The sequence below is a fragment of the Zingiber officinale genome, chromosome 5B (assembly GCF_018446385.1).
Source record: "Zingiber officinale cultivar Zhangliang chromosome 5B, Zo_v1.1, whole genome shotgun sequence".
In the NCBI taxonomy this organism is placed as follows: domain Eukaryota; kingdom Viridiplantae; phylum Streptophyta; class Magnoliopsida; order Zingiberales; family Zingiberaceae; genus Zingiber; species Zingiber officinale.
This window is the reverse complement of record NC_055995.1, coordinates 62,326,719-62,339,476: the sequence shown is the minus strand read 5'-3', so window position 1 is coordinate 62,339,476 and position 12,758 is coordinate 62,326,719. Positions and strand designations below refer to the sequence as shown.

Below are 12,758 nucleotides of genomic sequence, written 5' to 3'. Positions count from 1 at the left end.
TTGGGTATGGGATCATCCACCACTTCCTAGACAAAGCCTTTCAACAAAATTCAATATTTAATCTCCTTATAGTAACCCTAGGTTTAACCATTAAGAACAATCGAATCACAAGATCGAAAAAAACAAAAGAAACACAAACTCGAATCATAAATTCGAAACCTAGAATCGTTAGCCTCTTGTGTTTGGTATTTCAAAATCTGTACAAAGAAAACTAATATGATGCGGAACAAGACAACTAGTTATATCTTTCTTTGTAGTTAATAAATCTCATGATCTTCTATCGTATTCCTCTTCTTATCTCAGGCGTTGTGTGGGCGACGATCTACCGAGATGAGAATCCACCCAAGCTTCCTTCTTCTCCAAGCAAGTTTTGGCCACCAACAATCTTCAAGAGATGAAGAACTTTCGGCCTCCAACCAAGCTCCAAGGGATGCTAAGAAACAAAGCCTCCTATCTCTCCTTCTTCCTCTAACAAGATTCGGCCACCACCAAGCTCCTTGAGATGAAGATACCGCCGGCCACACAAGGAAAAAGAATAGGAGAAAAGGAGGAAGAGAGGACCGACCACCACCAAGGAAGAGAAGAGAGGAATACTAGATGATATGTTGTTATGAGGTGAGGCACCTCTACTCTCTCTTTTATATTCCTTGGTCTTGGTAAATAAGGAAAGTTTTAATAAAAACTTCCTTATTTTCCTTGCCATTGAAAGGAAAATTTAATTAATAAAAAAAAATTCCTTTTCTTTTATTAATGGTCGGCCACCTCAAATCCTCCAAACAAGGAAAGTTTTAACACAAAATTAAAACTTTCTAATTTGTTTCTGAAAATTTTTAAAATAAAAATTTCTCTTTTAAAATTCCCTTCATGGTTGGTTATAAAAGAAAATTTTTATAAATTAAAATCTCTCTATTAAAACATGTGGATGATTACAAAAAGGAAAGTTTTCTCCAAAATTAAAATCTTCCTTTTAACTACAAATAAGGAAAGATATCAAATTTTTCTCTTAATCTTTTATAGAAAGCTATAAAAGGAAAGATTTAAATTTTAAAATTCTCTTTTAAAACCATGACTTCCACATAAGGAAAGATTTTAAAATAAACTCCTTTTATTTTTTATGTGGCCGGCCACCTAAGCTTGGGCTCCAAGCTAGGGCTGGCCACCACTTGGTCCATCCAAGTCTTATCTTAGTCGGCCCTTGCTTGGGCTCCAAGCTTGGCTTGGCCGGTCACCTAAGGATGGGTAAGAAGGTGGGTATAGGTGGGCATAAGACTTTATAAATAAGAGGCTACGACAGGGACCGAGAGGAGGAATTGGTTTTGGTCTCCCGATGAACTTGAGCTTCCCGTGTTTGCCCCGAACACCCAACTCGAGTTCATCAATAATAACTCATACCACTAAAGAGTTATTATTGAACTACCACACCAATCTCATATTACTATATGGGCTCCTTCTTATCATGAGTGTGTTATTCTCCCTCTGTTTAAGATATTGAATGCCCACTAATTAAATGAGTTACTGACAACTCACTTAATTAATATCTAGCTCTAAGAGTAGTACCACTCAACTTCATTGTCATGTCGAACTAAGTCCACCTGCAGGATTTACATGACAATCCTTATGAGCTCCTCAAGGGGACATCATCAACCTAGATTACTAGGACACAGTTTCATTCTATAATCAACAACACACCATATAAATAATATCATTTCCCAACTTATCGGGCATATTGATTTAACGAGCTAAATCTCACCCTTTGATAAATTAAAGAAATAAGTATTAAGTATATGTATTTGTTATTGTATCATGATTAAGAGTACACACTTCCATAATAACAGAGGTATTGTTCTTTTATATAGTCAGTATAAAAAGATACTACCTCAAATGGTCCTGCTCAATACACTCAGAGTGTACTAGTGTAATTTTATAGTCAAGATAAACTAATACCAAATTATACTACGACTATTCCAATGGTTTGTTCCTTTTCATCTTAGTCGTGAGCTACTTTTTATAACTTATAAGGAACTGATAACATAATCTTCTGTGTGTGACACCACACACCATGTTATCTACAATATAAATTAATTGAATAACTGCACTTAGCATATAAATGTAGACATTTGATCAATGTGATTCTTTATTTCAAATAAATGTTTACAAAAAGCTAGGCTTTTAGTATACACTCTAACAGAAGATTCCACATCCTCCTTCTCCGAAGATGTGACCGATTCTACTTCTTCCTCCTCATCGGATGTTGAGCACGTGTCAACATCCGATTGGTCCTTTCCTTATACCAATGAACCCTTCTCCTTGGTTTCCTCCACTCCTTGGAGTTGTGTAGTATCTTCATGGAGCTCAATCATCTTGCTCCAAAGCTCATGAGCACTCTTGTACTCACCTACATTCAATACCACATTAGGAGGTAATAAATTAATTAAAATTCTAATTACCTCCTTGTCCGCCTCTGATTGCTCCCTTTGATACTCTTCGATCTAATATCGAGGTCGAAGGTGTTTTCCCTTCTTGTCGGTTGGAGTCTTGAATGGCTCCTCCAATGTCATCCAATGGTTCCAATCCATTTGGAACTTCGTCTCCAAGCACGACTTCCAATAGTCGAAGTTTTTGCTCTCATATGGAGGTGGGATCCGGATGTCCCATCCAGAGGTCCCTCCACTCCATCTTCTTCTCTAAAGGTTGCTCCTTTGGCAATTAGTCCAACAAAGAGAGACCAAGCTCTGATACCACTTGTTGGATCACTTCGGAGCTAGGGGGTGAATAACTTCTCGCGCTTTATCGATGATGATGTGCAGCGGATAAACCCGATGTAAAGCTCCTCAATGCTAACAAGATGGATTTACTTGGTATCCACCTCAAGAAGAGGTGACTAATCCAAGGATCCGACCCTCATGCACACTCTCCACTATGAAATACTCCTTCTCAGAAACAATCCAAAGGCAGAGAAGCCTCGTACAAGCTCACACACAAAGAAATACAAGAAGAGAAAAATACAAACTAATATAAAATGAAATCTTACAAGATTATAATCATGAAACTCTAGCTTGCTTCTTCTTCTTGTTTGGCAACACCTCTTGACCTTGGAAGTGCAACAACACTTGTCTACAAGAAGCTTCAAGAATCGGCGGTGATGACCTCTGAGCTTGGCGAAGTTGCCAAACATCAAAAAGAGGGAGCTTATTGGAGCAATCTAGGTGTCATAGGTTTTGATGTTTAGGTAATAATTTAAATTAGGTTTATTGTTGTATTTGATATACATTGTGAGTGTGCAGGATATAGGTACAATAAGGAAAGTCCAAGTGTGATCTTGGCAAAGGTGAAAGTCCAAGTTGAGTCTTGGCGGTGTAAGTCCAAGCATATAGTCTTGGCAAAGTAAGTCCAAGTGTGACTTGGCAATAGATGAAGTCCTAGAGGTGCGACCTCTTGGCAAAGGAAGACCCGACAATAATGACAAGGCCAATGAAAGCTCTAAAAGGCAAGGCATGAAGGATGGGGAGGTATCCGAGGGACACGAGGCTGATGGAGGAGGCTAGAAGGCTATGTCTAGGTTATCCGAGTAAGGATGAGTGCATGAGAGACTATACTCAGGATAAAATTTTAGTGTTATTATATCATTACTGTAGCAGTCGACTGGTATTTTCATCAGTTGATTGGTAACCGACCATTGACTTATAATGGATAAATTTTACTTAGGACCAGTCGACTGATGGTTGTACCAATCGACTGATGGTAGGAAAATAGCTTGGTGTTTTCCTCCCGAGCTCTATTTGACGAAATTAGTGGTGATTAACCCTAATTAGAGTCTCTAAGTGCTCAAGTGATCTAGTGTGGTCTTGTGCGAGTTATGGTGAGGTTTCTCCACCCACAAGGAGCTGTGCGAGCTAGCCGTAAGTTCTCCTGGGAATCATCCACCGACGGATTGAGATCGTCCATCTTACAAACAGTCATGGAGTAGGAGTAAGTTATCTCCAAACCACGTTATATAAACATGTTAGAGGTTTGATTGTCTTGGTTATTGCCTCTAGGTTTAGCTTTTTATTTGTTAGTTTTGTTTTGTATTCCCATTGTGCACTAACAAGCATAGGAAGCGATGATTTGGGTGACGAACTATTCACCCCTCCCCCCCTCTAGCAACGTTAAGGTCCCAACAATATGTAGAAAACCATATGAAGCCTTACAGCTGGTCACTCCAATGAACTAGTTACTATAACTAGCATCCACGTTTAACTCTCGACATCTAAATGTCTCCAACTAGTGAATAATAGTTGTTTGTTTAAACCAAGGAGTATAACCTATGTTAGTCTCACAGAATTGATGATGTCCGAATATATCAATTCATTGACTAGGGAATATTTTAATACTTTCATAATTACACATGTAAAGACTCTTTTAAGACTATTTAAACACATAAATAAAATACACTCAAATAGTGAATTTATATTTATCGAAATAAATAGTATAAACCATAAGACTATTGTCTATAACAAGTCATTGGCTGACGTGGCAACTCCTGAACATACGCCTCAACTTGGTTGCCTCAATCCACTTTGCAATGACTTCTTTCCAACGAGTCTCCACTTCCCGGGCGCCTAGACTCAGTCCGGACACTTGGACTCAGCTAACGTGGACTCCGTGCTGACCCTCTTTGACAATGGCTCCCTGATATGGTCCAAAGGATTATGGGTGTCTGGATTAGGTACGGGCGCCTGGATAAAGTCAACTTAGTAGTTGACTTTGTCTAGTCACTTGAGTGATGTTCCGGCTATCCGGAGTTGAGCTTATCCGAACCCAACTCTGGCATTCTCCTCAAGTAGTCTTTTTCCCTGACTTTTCGTCCCTCGAAAACGTCACGTGCAGGTGCACCGAGCCTGTCGACTTATTTTCTGTGTCATCCTTCTACTCGCTACATCTTCCACTTGACTTTTTATACTCCTAAGTTTCTGTATACTTAGACACAAGACATCAAAATCATAGAGCCTAATTTAATTTAATTGATCATATCAAAATTAATCCGGAGTATTTATATAAACTAGACACTTTTTTGATAATAGATTTAAAATGAGTGGTCCTTCGAAGATTCCCATAAAAGGAATGTCCTTTTAATTTTTATCATATTTATTTTATGATTTAGAATTGAGGGTTTAATATCAAGAGGCATCCCTCGTCCAATGGATTAGATGGTGAGTTGTGGTAAGAATATTAGGTTCGATATTTTTTAATGTCCTTGGAGGCAAGCTTTGTCACTCTATAAGATCGGATCATACCCCCCTGAGATTAGTTGGATCCCAGGTTTAGATACTTAGATATCTGAATTAATTTTTTAAAAAAAAAGATGAGCTGTTAAGTCAAGCTTTAAATTAATGGTGAGTGGAGACCACTGTGAATCGTGAACCATGGAGGCAGAAGAGAGCGGAGTCAGCGGTGCACCTTCGAGCGCCTGTTCATGGACCGCGCAGGAGCAATCCCTCCTCTTCTCTCTTCCTACGTAATATTACAAAATATTGGAAATTAAAAATTATATTAACTTTTAGAAATATTTCTACATAGGATAAATTAACATCAGATGTGATAGTGTGAAATCGTATTAAAATTAATCATGCATTATTTAAAATAGGTGTATAAATATTTAAAATAATAATAATAATATTATTAGTATTAGTATTATTATTATTATTTTGATAGTAAGTGGACAGGTAAATTTAGATTACAATTTAGTTGATATTTAAGTCTTCAGTCTAACTAATTCAATAATGATTGATTATGAATTTTTAAATATATTATCTATTGAGTGTTGCTGTATCTTCCATTGGTGTGGGAATGACATTATCTTTATTTATTTAAGTAATTTTTTTTTATAATGATCTAGTCCAATAAAAAAATTTTATCGCCCATAAAAAAAAATCAAAAAGTACTCATAAAAATTTATCCAAATAACCAATGTTCTTAAAATTATCATCCCACTTTAAAAAAATCCCTATAATCGACTAATCAACCATTTGAAAGGCTTAACACCATTGCTCCGAAGGCGTCTTTATTTAAGCAATTGAAGCAGCAGATGGTTGTTTGGAATTTCAGGTTATATATATGAATATTCAATAAGTTCAAAATAATAAATTTTTAAGTAATTATTTAGTTACAATAACTATTTAGTTCAACCGCCCTTTTCTTTATTCCATTTACGTATCCTGTGGAATTCAATGCAGAAAAACAAGAAAAAAAATAAAACCCATTTTAGAATCCGATCGAAAAACAAACCCAAATGGCTAAAAAACCAAAGATCAGAATCTGACACGAAAAAAAGCTGCTCGTCTCCAAACTCAAGATAGAGAAGTCAGTTACAAAATTTAACCGTATGACAGAAATCTCGCTATATATCTCCCCCTCGCACTTCCACATCTTACATTCAAGCTGAAGATGGAACTGCTGCATTTCTTATTTGGCATCTTTGGTTGGTTATTCTCTCTCTGCATCTGTTCTTCCGCTTCATGCAATCTCAGCGATGTTTTGTTTATTTGTTGTTGTTGTTTATGTCATGGATCTTTGATTACAGGCAACGCCGCTGCTCTCTTCTTGTTTTTATCTCCAGTGTGAGTGTTGTTGTTCTCTGTTGTTGTTTCCGTGTTCATCTTTTTTTTCCCCTTTTTCTTTAAATCTTTACTAAAAAAACTGTTTCTTGTTGTTTGCCTTTTGGTGTCTGGAGTGTCACGTTCTTGAGGATCATCAGGAGCAGATCCACAGAGGATTTCTCAGGCGTTCCCTACAACATGACGTTGCTCAACTGCCTCCTCTCTGCTTGGTGTGCGATCTCAACTACTGAAGGGGTCATTTAGATGAAAGAGAGGTTGATAAATGCGTTAATTATGCAGGTACGGTTTGCCGTTCGTGTCCCGGACAACATCCTGGTGTCCACCATCAACAGAGCCGGTGCCGCCATCGAAGCCATCTACGTTGTTATCTTCCTCGTCTTCGCGTCCAAACCATCCGTCAGAGCTCGCACTGCAGCGCTGCTCGCCGCCGTGCCCTCGGCCTTTGCAGCTGTTGCCGTGATCTCCCTGGCGCTCCTCGACGGCCAGCCCCACAAGCTCTTATGCGGCTTCGCAGCCACCGCCTTCTCCATCTGCATGTATGCTTCGCCGCTGTCGATCGTGCGGCTGGTTATCAAGACCAAGAGCGTGGAGTACATGCCGTTCCTGCTCTCGCTGTTCGTCTTCCTGTGCGGCACCTCGTGGTTTGTCTACGGATTGCTCGGCCATGATCCCTTCATCTCGGTGATTATTATATGATTCCATCTGACTTCTGTAGTTTCCCCAAGTGTTCCATTGATTTCATTCGCAAGCACTGTGCTATTGCGCTGTTCAGGTGCCGAATGGCTGTGGAAGCGTGCTGGGGGCAATGCAGCTGCTGCTGTATGCCATCTACAAGTAGGGCAGCAGTGAGCCGGACGAGAGCCCGAAAGCAGAGCATCAAAGCAGGGAGCTAATGGAACAGAGAAAGGTCGAGTTTAGATCGATCACAAGGAGCTTAACGATTCCAATGGACAAGATTCATTGCAGAAAACATTAATAAATTTGTGTTAGAAACTCCACTTCTACTTTACAAAACAAATGACTGGATCATGCTGTATGTGTATCCCACAAGAGGACATACAAAAAGAGACATAAAATACCTCTTTTAGTCTTCCAAATCGTAGCTTATCTTACAGATCAGTGTGGAGTGATTCTTCAGTAGAATGAGACCTTAAAATTGGAGCAAATGACGACAACTGGCCAGAGATCCTAGCTATAATTAGCCGCGCAACATTCTCAGCTGCGACAGCACTGGTTTCAATTGTGCTAGCAGCACTTTCAAACGAATTAATGTAATACAAATGTGCACCGTCCAAAATTATGGGGGCAAACAGCTCTGGAGCTTCATAATGAGGATATGCAGGCCAGTTTATCCGGAGAGTTTCCCTCCTCTTGCTGTGAAAGGTTGAGCAAAAGGAATGCCTCTATGATAAGTGGCTCGTAGGGAAAAAGAAAACTTGTCATCTCGATTTGGCAAAATATCAAACTCACCTGAATAGTATGTCTAGAAAATCATCATCCAGTGGTGCCCGAGAAAACAACTTGTAGCTAATATCTTCTTCATTGTATTTCTTGAGAATGGATATGGATGAGAATGGAATATCGGGAAGCTCAAGCGTGCCCACGAGGTCAGGAATTTCTGATGCAATATTTAGCCCAAAATATTTCTGTCAAACAAGGAAAATAGACAAGGTTATTAATAAATCACCTACTTGAATTTCTGGCATGCTAGGCCAAGCCCCAGATGGTGATCAGACCATGTTGAGAAAACATGCTTCAGGTTATTTTGTCATGTCTTAAGTAAAGATGGTTTGATTGAGTCTGGTCTATATAGAATAATGAAATCACAGTTTTGTAGATTAATTTTTGATGTTCAATTATTTACAAACGTATATATCATGATATGAAGTTGTGCTAATTTTGTATAGTTAATGGAGTCATGTAATGGATATGCATGTTTACTAGCCGATCATGTAGTGGATATGCATGTTTATTATCCGGTCATGTAGTGATATAGTTACAAGAGGCATTCATATTGTTGTAACTCAGTTTGTTAAGTGGTCGTCATATAACTGCAAGAGTCATTCATATTGTTGTAACTTGATATACACTAGAAATGGAAAAGAAAAGGGAAGCAAATTTTTACTGATCAAATGACTTTTTTTTCCTCTCTAAAGATCTTGCCTTATCTCCTCCCTCCTAATGACACCAATTGATACAGAACAAAATCACATCCATGGATGGGGTAACTAGTGTGTGACGAAGGGATAGACAAAAACACAAACTTTTCTTAGGAGAAAAAATATAGTCTCTTTAATGTTGTAGTCTATGTTTGCCTTTTGTCTCCATTCCTAGCGTATAAATATATGTTAAAACTCAACACCCATAATTCTTGTAACTACATCAACTATGTGATCTACTAGTAAACATGCATGTTGCCTTCATTAGATAATCAACTATTAAACATGTAGAGATTCAAGGGGATGGGGGTGTCCTCCACTCTCCATATTTTTTTTTTGTTTTTCAATATAGTATACTGAAGATTTTATACTGCCTCATAGTAAACATGCATACCCACTAGATGACTTCATTATTAAGTATGCAAAATTAACACAATGCCACTTCGTATACTCGCATCCTCCACTTTCTGCATAGTCTTGTAAACTAATGAATATTGAAATGAAATTACATAACGATGACTTCACTATTCTATTTGGACTAAACTTAATCAAACCAGATTTCAACTTAACATTTTCAACCTAATAACAGGTATCATGACCGCACAGTATGTTGGTTTAATCATTAACTTAAGATTAGCAATCACTGAAAGATGCAATAGGTCAAATTCCAAATAGAAAAGGTTACTTTACTGCTAGTAGTTATTACTATAAAGTTTCAAATAAATCCTAATATGTTCTTATGTCAAACAAGTAGGAAAATGCAAAGACTAGTGGTCTACCCAATACTCACCGGGTTAAGAAGCCCTCTGACAAAAGTTGTGTATGTGTGCTGTAACCTTCTACTGGGGATAGAAACTGGAGGTACAATGGTGATATTTATCTCATCTAATGGTGTAGCAATCACTGTTACCTCACAGGCATATGAGTTCCCCTTTGAAGAATTGAGCTCATAATAACCTCCAACATTAGTGATGGAATTTATTCCTTCATCGAGATGCAAAGTGGCATTTGAATGCCTAATCAACCCTGCAGCAAGTTGCCAGTTGCCTCCACTGACTGACCACAATCCAGGATCTGAGCCAGCTAATGAAACTGCCCCAGCTAGTCCGCTGATGGTAACATCCTGACCATAGTTGATTCGTGTTATTACCTGTAGAAAGATGACAAACAATCGCATCAAAACAAGATTATGGAAATGGGAAAAGATTTCCAAAGATGAAGAATATTTTTAACATGAGAAACAGATTCATCCCACTTCTAATGAATTACTAGTAAGAGGTATTAAAGCAATGCCTAAACGCAAACTGCGAGTAAGATTATGTAAGCAATTATAGAAACTCGACTATAATTTGTTGCTTTTAGTCATACATATGACAAAGGGACTAAACCCAATTTATTCAACTAAGGGTAACTTATTATGAAGTTCTATGAATATGTTAACAGCATGGTATCATTGCAAACTCTAACAAAATGCATACAATTCCTATATTCTCTGGTTCGTGATGTTTATATCAGTTTAATTTTAGAACACCATGTTGTCTCTGTTGCATCCACTTACAATTGCAACGATTTTTCACTACAACAATAAACCATTCATCCTCAAAGACAGAGCTACTTTCATTTATCTGATTGGAAGTAAAAGGAATTCACTTTTGAAGTAAACAAGGAAAGGCAGGTTCATACAGTTATTAACTCAGATGTTAACCGAGAAGATATCCCTGCGTCAGCCAATTCTTCCTGAAGCGTGCAGCGGGTCAGCCCATACAATCCCGACCATTTAAGCATCTCCTCTAAGGTCTCAAATACAGGCCGGGACTCAAGATCACTATAGTAAAGCATGAATCTTTGCAACATGTCCTGCTCCACGATAGATCAAATTCACAGTCGAAGATTCCATGATACAAAATGTTCAAAATCAAATTGAAGGCGCAGCTCGATTGTGCTGAAGGTCTCGTCGTGATTTCAATACAGAAACCGCGGTAGATCAACAAGTCAACGATTTTCATTGGCAGGTAGAGAAATTACCTTAACGAAACGGTTCATCCGGAGGAGGGATAATCCGTAGCGCCAGAGAAGTACCAAAGAGTCGAACAAAGGGTACAGCTTGCGGTACATAGCGGAGCTTGAAGCAGAAGGAGGCGTGAGAGTCTTGAATACGAACCGAGATCCATCCCAAATTCCAAACCAAGACGACGACGATGAGACGTTGGAGTTCAGATCGACACCGGAGTCGTCGTCGGCTTTGGTATCGAGGTGGAGGAGGCGGGCAAAACCGAGGGCGTGGAGGTTCTTGGGGTGGATGATAGATGCCCCGGCCTCGAAGGTATCTCCGCCGATCGTAACTGTAGCCATCCGGCCACCGACCTTCCCGCGCCTCTCGAAGATGCGTATGCCGTCGACGCAGGGAATCGCGGCACTTTGGGCGCAGGTGTATTGTCTGAGGAAATGCGCCACCGAAGATCCACCGATGCCGCTACCAACGACGCATACCTTGGTAACATCGGCGGAGGCGGCGGCGGAGGCGGCGGCGGAGAGAAGGGCGAGCGCCGCCGCGGCTAGAAGTAGAAGCGTCGGAGGGACAGAAGCCATGGATTTGGGGGTTTGAGGCGGAGCCCTTTTGTAGGATGAGGACAGAGAAACTCTTTGATGATACCCACATCTGCCTACCTCACAGACAGCAAATGGCGGAAACGATGGGTCCCACGAAGCTAAGGCCGTCGAACAGGATTCTGAGGCAGGTAGACAAGTGAGTAAAACAGCAATGAGTAGCAAGATTATTCTTTAAGTCAACCAAGTGCTTAGGTAACATGATTAACGACATTTGAATGCATGATTTGTGAGAGATTTATAAAATTAAAAAATCTTAATAAAAAATTTGGATCATAATAGATGTATTATTTATAATGTAGGGTATATAAAAAAAGTTTTAATATTTTTTTCATTATAAATAGAATAATAGATTTTTTCTATTTTTGATGTGGTATTAATATGATATATTAGGGTTAAAAAAATCTCATTTAAAGGTTTAATTATTGGAGATGTTTTAATGAATCATTAAAATTTTATACTAGTCATCACCCAGCAATCCAACTTTTCATCTCAAAAATTGAGAATTGAATCATAAATACTTAAGAAACTACATAGACTCCTTACTACTGTTCTGTAGCCCAAGATAGAAATATGATAATTGATTAGTAAAAGATTGCATCATAATTATCATTTGGATGAGGAGGTGTTATTTTCAAGAGTTTAGGGTTTAAATCATCAAATTATAATCAATAAGGGTTGCATTCACTACATTTTAGATTTTGGTGTGTCATTCTATTCTTCTACAATCAACTATAAAAGAGCTTCCATGTCCATGTGCTATCGATTCTCGTTGCATCTACCATTCTTGGATGGTGGAGTTTAGTGGAATCTAGCTCAAAAGTAACTATTGATAGTTCCTTGTAAAACCTAAGTCGCATGGATTCTAAGAACCGTATAAGAATTCGTAAATAGGAAATATAAGAACATATAAGCATAGATCTTCATTTCATCGAGAGCATGGTATAACATAAGAAAATATAATAGACAAAGAACCTGATTGAAGAGTCATGTCCTTGTCTTTAACGCCGTCAGTTTGATCCTTATGGAAGAAGAAGAAGTGGAAGCAAACGAGAAGCATCTTCCAAGGGGCTTAGGGGAGATGGCGCCAAAAAATTTCTTGTCAATGGGGAACAAGAAACTAGGTCAAGATTCTTCCCTAAACTCTTGGGGGGCTCCCCTTATATCGACAACAAATTTGTTATCAGCCCACAGATGATAACGGATCAGACTAAAGAGTTTTACACATTCAACCCACATCCAATTACCCGAAATCCACTAAACATAAGTTAGATCACTTTAAAGGGTTCGGATTGTATTCACATGTGCAACTTACAAATAAGCACACCTAATAAAGATAATTATATCCAACAATCTTCCATTTGGATTATATGTAAGTTGTATGTGAAATACA

At 38.6% G+C, this 12,758-nt stretch overlaps 1 protein-coding gene and 1 pseudogene across 3 annotated transcripts; one reads left to right on the top strand and one right to left on the bottom strand.

Annotated features, from left to right (window-relative positions):
* Positions 1-6,305: 6,305 nt before the first annotated feature.
* On the bottom strand, positions 6,306-11,378 carry LOC121984447 (farnesylcysteine lyase-like). 3 transcript variants are annotated; one of them, XM_042537379.1, is made up of 6 exons: positions 10,784-11,378; positions 10,442-10,615; positions 9,549-9,908; positions 8,070-8,245; positions 7,679-7,973; positions 6,306-7,488 (listed from the first exon to the last, which is right to left on the bottom strand). In XM_042537379.1, the coding sequence occupies exons 1-5, from the start codon at positions 11,345-11,347 to the stop codon at positions 7,709-7,711; spliced, it is 1,539 nt and encodes a 512-aa protein (XP_042393313.1). In that variant the 5' UTR covers positions 11,348-11,378; the 3' UTR covers positions 6,306-7,488; positions 7,679-7,708. The 3 variants fall into 3 exon arrangements, with proteins under 3 accessions (XP_042393313.1, XP_042393314.1, XP_042393312.1); XM_042537380.1 differs by having other exon boundaries at positions 6,306-7,427; XM_042537378.1 differs by lacking the exon at positions 6,306-7,488 and having other exon boundaries at positions 7,534-7,973.
* Positions 6,427-7,437, top strand: LOC121986676 (annotated as a pseudogene).
* Positions 11,379-12,758: the final 1,380 nt, after the last annotated feature.

Excerpts from the sequence above, each read along its gene's own strand:
- LOC121984447 (XM_042537379.1), bottom strand. The coding sequence starts at position 11,347 with ATGGCTTCTGTCCCTCCGACGCTTCTACTTCTAGCCGCGGCGGCGCTC. Across the intron at positions 8,246-9,548 it reads TCAGAGGGCTTCTTAACCCG|AAATATTTTGGGCTAAATAT; the intron begins GTGAGTATTGGG and ends CTTGTTTGACAG. Across the intron at positions 7,974-8,069 it reads TTTCTAGACATACTATTCAG|CAAGAGGAGGGAAACTCTCC; the intron begins GTGAGTTTGATA and ends AACCTTTCACAG.